Source organism: Cricetulus griseus, chromosome 2 (assembly GCF_003668045.3).
Source record: "Cricetulus griseus strain 17A/GY chromosome 2, alternate assembly CriGri-PICRH-1.0, whole genome shotgun sequence".
Taxonomy (NCBI): Eukaryota; Metazoa; Chordata; class Mammalia; order Rodentia; family Cricetidae; genus Cricetulus; species Cricetulus griseus.
In genome coordinates, this window is record NC_048595.1 from 377692402 (window position 1) to 377701466 (window position 9065).

The following is a 9065-nucleotide window of genomic DNA, read 5'->3' on the forward strand; positions in this document are numbered from 1 at the left end:
TCATACACACTCACTTGTGAAGGTTTGGACTCAGATATTCTCAACACTCAGAACAATGCAAAGCAATGCAAAGACCTTCAGAGTCATCTACCTTCAACTTATGTGTCATAGCCACCCACTATTTCAGTTTTTTTTTTTTTTTTTTTTTTTTTTTTTTTTTTTTTGAGACAGGTTCCCATCCTAACCCAGGCTGATCTCAAACTTTTGGCAGTCTTCCTGCCTCAGCCTCCCAAGTGCTGGGACCTGGCTGTCGCTTTTAACCAAAAATCTAAGCAATCCTATTTTATACTGAGAATAATTAATTCTGTATACATTTATTCATCATTCTCTTTTTTCCAACCTTGCTTCTAAAACAATTATTCTTCTTTTTGGACATATATTCTAATTTGCTAAAGTAGTTTTCTTTTTTAATTTTTCCAAGTTCTTTCCAAAAATTCATCCATTTAGTCCTTATAATTTCTTTAAAACTGGTTGTGTGTGATTCTACCCTTTATTTTTTTTATTTTGAGTCTACTCTTTATTTACATACATGTGTAAATACTGGTCTGTACAATGTTCAGTATCTGACCAATCTTAGGGGACTGAAGTGATCCTCACTTACTGTGTTGAGATGCTGGCCTATGAGCTCACTGCTTGACTTCACATGGTGAAAACCCCAGGGACTCACTGGTGACCTGAGGTGGCTTCCCTCTGCAGAGAACTGCTAGCTCCTGCTGGGAGCCTGCAATCCATGCTGCTCACATTCCATGCTCAAGGCCCAGAGAACTCTTTGTTTAACCAATGACACCAATCAGTGAGTCAATCCTAAAGCGTCACTGGTACCAGCTCCTGCTGATGTCAGCTCACACATTCTTTTCTTCCTTTATTATTAGCATTTGGAAGAAGAAGTCCTTGGGGATCCTCACAGTTCTGTGGGGACAGTGAATTCTCACACATCTTTTATGACCACTGGTGATCACGCAACAGAAGGGGCCCCTGGAGTTATTGCTAGAAGCAGGCATTTGAAAAACTTTTATCATAAATTTGCATATAATACATTGGGTTGGTGCACACTTGTTGTTTCAGAGCTTGGAAAGCTGAGACAGGAGGACTGAGTTCAAGGTAAGCTTGCACTACACAGTGAGAGACCCTGCTCCTCTCCTCCACAAAGGAAGAAAAAAAAGCACTCCTCTCAAGCTGTCCATAGCTCTTGGTAGACATACCTCTGTGTGTATGTATGTCTAGAATTATGTTCATCACGTGCTGATGACTACTTAGGATGGTTACTTAGGAGTGACCAGATCTTTACAATGTGCCTGTATCCTTATATGGGAACAAAGGAGCTTTCCCAAAATAAAGACCAAAGAAAGGCAGACTAGAAGCCAATATTCTTAGTAAAATCTGTTGGTTTGGGAAGGCCGGGATATAGATTATAGGGTTTATGTTTACTTTTAAAATGGCAAAGATGAACAGCAGGCCTCATCAGCTTTACATGTTCCAGTGGCACCCAGTGTGTGTCATGAGCCCCCTCATCTGTTGTAAGTGAGCAGAGGTGAGCAAGTCTGACTCTCCATCAAGGTTGTCAGTACAGACAGTGGCATCCATGGCTCCGGCTGTGACTATAAAGGCAGGATGATGACAGCAGTGTAACTGATTCTACAGCCATCATGTACCATTTGCACAGGAATGCTTTCAAGACATACAATGCTTTTCCCACTGCCCTTTGAGTACAGAGGAAACTGTACTACAAAGGTGACACCTTCCAGAGAGTGCCAAGGTGTCAGTGTGGGTAAGCAATGCTTCTGGAGAGAGGACCCTGAGCAACCCATAGAGCCAACGCTGGGTTGGAGACACTCTCTGCAGCCTGCTGTTTGCCATCACACAGCAATTAGCCTTCAGTACACCGCTTCCTTCAAAATCAAAATCTTCCAAACAAAAACCACCCGAGCAATTGACGAGAATTAAAACTAAGGGGAAACATCCAAGTGTAGGAATAAAAAACAAGAAGTGGTGATGTGTAACGGCTTCTTCAGAGTGCTCTTTTCCCTTGCTAATTTACCTCGAAGCAGTCAGAGCAGCTGTTTCAGCTCTAGGCTTTCTAGTGATGCTCTCAATTTCACATCTTGCTGTAACTAAATAAGACAGTGGCCTCTCTAAACTCCCATGGATGGAAATTTACCTGCACGATACCATCGCCTGCCTCTCTTTCCTCTAACCCAGATGTGGAAGTCATTTTCAGTTTCTCTCTTTCTCTTCCAGTATGACATCCACTTAACCTGCTGCCTCTCTTTATGGGTGCTGCCTTCAAACATGACTGTCCCCTCATCTCTCCCACCCAGAGCAGGTCCTGTGACCAGACTGAAACAATTGTTCCTCACAGTCTCCCTACAACCTACACCTCCTTCATTTCCACACAAAGCAGTAAGAATTATCTTCCCCAAACAGCTGTTTTCTGTAATAGGAAAGCAAAGTTCTGTGACTAAGCTAAACATCCCTCCTGTTTAAGGCCTGAACTGCTTCCTAGGTGCAAGTTCTAGCAAACTGAAATTTCCAAATACCATTATTATACGTTTTGTTAATTGCTCGGAAACCCTTCAAGTATCTTCCCACATTTCTCTGCATATTCAAATCCAATTTCTATTCCATTTAGTACACAGCAGGTCTTACAGGTTCAATCCACCTTCTGCTTGTATTCATCCCTACTCTGGGTGAGATTACTTTACTGTCTCCTCTACTTATTCTCCCAAACTTATTCTTTCCAAACAAACACAGTTGACACACAGCTATCCAACCTCCCTTGCAACTAGGAGAGTCCATGTGGCCCAGTGACAAGCAACATGTAAGCCAAAATGTTAACTGTGACTTAGCAGGATGAAGCATTCATATCTTCAACACATCTTTCTTCTTACTAGCTAGAAAGAAGATGTGATGGCTGGCATTCCGGCAGCTATGCATCATGAGTTTGGTATAGCAATGAGACAGAAAGAACCTGAAGCTGCAGACATCACAGAAAGCCACATCAGCCCCCAAACACCTATTCTATATTATACAGAAGGAGAGGAACCCCTGCTACATTTAAGACCCTAGGATTTCCGTGGCTGCCTCTATTGCTTGAGACTTGGGACTACCCACTTTACATGCATCTCTCCATCTGCCTGCTTTCATTTGCTACTTCCCTTGTCCCACTAAGGAGGCCCCTGCCCAATTAATTTTCTTTTCCTTATTCTTATTCCAAAATGTCTGCTTTATTTCTTCAAGTACAGCTTGAGATCCAACACCTTCGTGGAAATAATACTACAGCTTAACTTACTCAACCCAGATGCTCCTTTCTAAACATAAATGCATACATCTATGTATCTAGTGCAGACATCTATGTATCTCATACAGAAACAAAAATAGTCTAATGGCATCTCTATTAACAGGACTTCATCAGCTTCAGCATCTAAACATGCACTTCAAGCAGTACTTCCCACAGCCTCACTCCTGGAATCCGTTGTAGTGAAGCTGACTTGAGAGCACAGTTCATCTTGTGATGTCACTTCCACGATAGCAGAAACATGGGATTTGCCTACCATGCCTAGTGCAGTGTCTGGAAGATGGCAGGCCATTCTTGATATATGTGTGCTACTAAATACATTGTAACAAAGCTCCAAGATTTTTTTCCTTTGAGGTCAGGTCCAGCTGTGTGGCACAGGCTAGCCTCAAACTCTCAGTTCTCCTGACTGGGCTCCTGAGCACTGGGGTCTCAGCTGTGGGCCACTGTGCCTTGGGTTCATAACAACAACAACAAAATCAACTCATTCAGAGCTCTTCCTGATGACTGAGGTGTGTCATAACACTGGGAGATGCCACTTGGATTTAAAAACAACTTACTCTAGGACTGTGAAGTAATGAACTGGAATTTCTTGTGTGCCTCAAACACATGGCTCAGAGGTGAATTACTTTCGAAGTGACTTAGGGATTCACTTTGTTAGCATGCTGTCACCGAAGCTGTGTCTGGTTCATAGCTGCTCCTTTACCAGGCCACCTGCTTCAGCACTGCAGCTAGGTCTCTATTTAAATTCCTCTCCTCCCAAATGCTGCCCCATGCTATATCTGTCCCCAAACAAAGTCATCACTGTCACTCTGTCCCTTACTGCTTTCCCTTTTGGTAAAGGATGGGTTTCCATCTGACATGTGCATGTGTGTCCCAGGCTGGCCTCTGCCACACAAGTTCCATGGTGAAGGGAGCTTTGTCTCCCACAGCACTGTTGCTCCTAATTCCTTCTGGCTGTTCAAATTTCAAGTGAGAAGTTCCAGAAGAAAGTGAGTCAAGAAGTGGCAGAAAGGGCCTAGGAGATGGCTCCACTGGGAAAGGGTCTGCCATGCAAGCACGAGGACCTATATAGTACATATTACTTGAAGTAATCACCTCACAGAGCTGGACAGAGGGCCAAATACCAATGGTCCTAAAGCTGGACTCAGTAGTCAGCACCTTGCTACTGAGCGTTCGGAGCCCCAGAAGCCATGTAAAAGATAGGTGCCACAGCACAATCTGTAATCCCAGTACCGTGTGTGTGGGCGAGACAAGTTGACCCCTGGGGCTCCCTGGCCAGCCATCCTACTTGAATCAATAAGCTCCAGGGTCAGTGAGCTACCCTGTCTCAAAAAACAAAAACAAAAACAAAAAAAGGTGGAGCTTGATTGAGGAATATACTGGCCTTCACCCCTGGCATCCATATTCACAGGTACCCCAAACACACGCGCACACACACACACACACACACACACACACACACACACACACACACACACACACACACACCTACATGAACATGTATATACAACACACACACACACACACCTACATGAACATGTATATACAACACACACACACACACACACACACACACACACGGACGAGCAAGAAAGTTGTCAGGAAACAGTGAAAGGGGTGAAGAAACTCTAAAGACTAACAGCCAGGTATTGTACACTTAGTGTCCACTCCAGAGAATTTCTTCCAAAATAAATGGCTCCTGTGGTGATATTTTGTTTGTGCTTTAACAAATAAAGTTTGCCTGAAGATCAGAATGAGGAGCTAGCCACTAGTTAGCCAGAGAGGCCAGGCAATGGTGGGCACACACCTTTAATCCCAGCACTCGGGAGGCAGAGGCAGACAGATCTCTGACTGAGTCAAGACCATCCTGGGCTATACAAGATTGATCCAGTCTAAAAGAAACAGAGCCAGGTGGTGGTGGCTCACACCTTTAATGCCAGCACTAGGGAGGGCAGTGGAAACAGCAGTGATATGGCTGGGTGGAGAGAGGAATATAAGGTGGGAGGAGACAGGAGCTCAGGGCATTCAGTCTACCGATTCATAGGGACAGGATCGCTCCTTTGGACTGAGGACTCAGTAGAGGTAAGAACTAGTGCCTGGCTGCTCTGCTTCTCTGATCTTTCTGCATTTACCTCTATATCTGACTCCAGGTTTTTATTTTTAAGACCAATTAGAATTCGTACTACTGGGTCCCCTGAAAAATATGTTCCACTACTTCTTAGAAGTATTTGGTGTTTGCTGTTATAATTACAGAACTCCTTCTAATACCTTTCTCCACCAGCAGCACACAGGCACAAACTCAGTGAATATTTAAGAATGCTTGACAAAGACATGTAGAGAGACACTGTAGCCCTGCCTCCTAGTAGCCTCAATAGGTGTGCCAGGACACGCCCGTGAGGGCGTGGTCAGGGGAGGTCTAAGGTGATGAGGAAACGATACTTAAGGGACCACGCACACGCACACTGTCTTTTCACTTTGCTACATTTCAACGTTGCCTTAATTTTATCTAGAATAAAATTAATTAGAGTTTTAATCCATTTTAAAACAAATTCTTGGCCCCTTCTTTCTGGCCCCTCTCTCTGGCCTGGCTGCCTTGCTACCCCTGGCACGCTCTGGCTTGCGTTTGGGCTGGAGTTTATCTTAGCCTTACGTACTACGGATCATCAAAGACAGGGAAGGATGATTTTAGGATTGGTTTGTATTAATATTACTGCTGATATTTTCAAGTTTTGGTGTGTCACTGACAATTAGTTGTTGAATGTTGAATTCCTGTAGTCCTTTGGGGTCTTGCTTAACAGATGTCTTGGTGGTTTGGGGCTGCTAACACCACCACAGAATGGGTGACTCAGAAAACAGAAATCATTTTCAAACAGCCCTGGAAGATGGGAAATCTGCAATCAGGGTGTCTGCAAGGTCAGGTCCTGAGAAGCCACCTCTTCCCATAGCATCAGGAAGATAAGAGAGCTCTCTAGGGTTTCAGGGCTCAAATCCTGTCTGGGGCTTCCACCCCTGTGACCTACTCATCTCTCAGAGGGCCCACCTGCAGCTGTCGTCACATTGGGAATTACATTTCAACATGGGGGTGGGGACAAGCTTTCAGTCCATTGCCGTAGACATAGATGCCGTGACTAGGAGGCAATCTCTGAAAACCCTTGGAAGCACTTTCAGACCTGAGTTTATTTGCTCTCAAAAAGCAACTAAGTCATATTTCATCCATGTTTTTCATCTCCTAACTGCCCATCTTTTTGCACAGCTCATCATGGGTGCTGGAGAAGCTACGGCAAGATGCCATTCTTGGATGACTCAACAAGAGTAATAGGAAAGACCATTCTGTTTCCCTGATAATATTGTATTTCCCCTGACACACCCTTGTTTTTAAAGCTCAGTAATCCAGAACTAAGGTTTTAGGCAAAGGAAAGCCTTACAAAGAATTATTCTAGAATATTTAAATTATGTTAGAATCTTCAAACACATTTAAAGAAACATGCCCATGTACCCAGGCCCCTAGTCTCAAAAAGCAAACTTCCTTCATATTCTAGTTAAGAAAAAAAATATTAAACTGAATAAAGATGCCAAATAGGATAACCACTAGGCTAACAGTTTTAGCTGAAAAACATTTTATGTGAATTCAGAAGCAGTGCATTCTAAAACCACCCATACAATTGCCTACTGAATATCTATCCTCCTTCATCTTTGGTCCCTGCGGTATGAAGTCTAATAGTGGGACAGTCCTACTGATGCGGTGTTGGTAATTTGATACTAGCCTGGTGTTTTGTTTCTAGCTGTTCTCACTGGACACATATCATGTTTTAGCCCACTGCTTATAGTACATACTTTTATTGCGTAGACTTGCAATTGTCAGGAGTGAATGTTTCTTCTCGGAGTTTAGGCTTTCAGGGATGAGGACGGAAGTACATGGTGCAGCTGAGTTCCCCGAGGCAGGTAATCTGGTGGGAAAGGTCATGGAGTAGGAGGTCCGCTGTCGCGTCCAACTGGCCACTTCCCTCTCTTTAAAAAGCAGCTGCTCATCCATCAGCAGAGTGATGATTTGCTTAGACTTCTCCCGGATATAGCGACCTAAAAAACAGCCAAGAATTTGTTTTAAAATGGATTAAAACTCTAATTAATTTTATTCTAGATAAAATTAAGGCAACGTTGAAATGTAGCAAAGTGAAAAGACAAGTAGAAGACTGTTGGTGAACACATTCTTCTCTGTGTCCACTAAGCAAGCAAATCATCAATACTTGATGAAATTGCATCTTATCTGGCATTACACTTTTCATTTTAAATGCATTATTGGATTTTTCTTTGGAAAGCCATCCATATTCTGCAATAAATCCACTAACACAGGCACACAAGAAAGATTTGAGCATGAAGTTAGGGAACTTACTCAGAGGGTAAAATGCTTGCTGTGGGAGCATGAGACTCTGAGTTCAGATCCCTAGAAAACACATAAAGTCTAGAGGTGGCAGCGTGTGCCTGTAACCCCAGTGTGGGAGACCTAGAAAGAAGGGTGCAGAGACTCACTGATCAGCCAGTCTAACAAAACTATCAAGCTCCAGGCTACATGAGAGATGCTGTCTCAAAAAAGTAAGGTGGAGAAGCAACTGAGAAAGGCACCCTGACATCAACCTCTGGCCCCCACATGCACCTACACAGATGAGCAAGTATGTGCACAAAGGCAATTTCTCTGCTCTCATCTCTTCGCCACTTCTTCCTTTTAAATTTCTTTTGTAACTGCTTCAAACTCTGTTCTAAACAGCCTTAATTTCTGGTAGATACTCACAGGCCCTACCTGAAGAGGCCCACTTTGTGCTGGGCCCACTCAGTGTCAAATGAAAGGCACTGGCTGGGACTTTAGCCCTTGGGGGTGATGTCAGACACTGCCTTTCCCTGGGAACAGGGGCACAGTTTAGATTTGGAGATGAGGAAATCACATCTTCCATTCTCAACTTCAGGAGCTCGCCTCCTCTCCTTTCTCCTTCACTGTACCTTACCCGGCAGCCCCAAGCGTCTTGCCAACAACACAGAACTCTGTGCAGCTGTTGCTTCTTCCAGGAACTCTGCTTGGCTAGATCCCTGACTCATCTGATCTTTCCTGAGATACCACCTTCTCAAAGCAGCTTTCCTCCTGCTGCCCTCTGAAGAAGCCCCGCCCCATCATTCCATTTCTCATCCTGCTTTGCTTCTTATGTGGCATCTGTCACTACCTACTATCACCGGTGTGTATGCTTGTTGTTTGTTTCCTTACCTAGAATATAAACCCTGTGAGAGAAGTCTCCTTGCAGACACTGATGGCACATAAAATATATTCAATAAATATTTACTGAGTGAATGAATCAAGAAAGAAACATCATCAAAAAGTTTCAAATGTTCTCCTTGCTATGGTGTAAATGAAGCAGATTGCTAGAAGATGCTGGGAGCCAATTTACAACTTAGCTGCCTGAGAAAGTTGCTTGGCTTAAAATAGCCTCCTGCAATGCCCCCAATTAGAAACTATAAATTATGGGCTAGATTTGGAACATTCTACTTGGAGTTTGTGAGGATTGGTGGGATGTGGGGGCAGCTAACTGGCTCCAAGTGGCAGGCAGGCATAGCAAGCAAAAAGCTAGTTGCACTGGTGGAAGCTGCCTCCTCAGAGCTTCGGAAGTAGCTTCAGGAAGGCCATGCCACTGCATTTTGGCCAAAATAAGGAAGAAATCACCCAGAAGTGGGCATCTCACTTAACTCTGCCTCCTTCCCCAGGCTCCCTGCCCCCTGTACCAGCCTG

At 43.9% G+C, this 9065-nt stretch overlaps 1 protein-coding gene across 2 annotated transcripts in view; it reads right to left on the bottom strand.

The window, feature by feature from the left end:
- Nucleotides 1-8421, bottom strand: part of Enthd1 (ENTH domain containing 1) — a 90041-nt gene extending 81620 nt beyond the window's left edge. Inside the window, exons 1-2 of one of the 2 annotated variants that reach the window (XM_027403772.2) lie at nt 8293-8421; nt 7130-7372 (exon numbers count right to left, since the gene is read on the bottom strand). In XM_027403772.2, coding sequence (XP_027259573.1) covers nt 7130-7372; nt 8293-8383 — 334 coding nt within the window. In that variant the 5' untranslated portion in view covers nt 8384-8421. The other variant, XM_035440771.1, reaches the window with a different exon arrangement.
- Between the last annotated feature and the right edge of the window lie 644 nt (nt 8422-9065).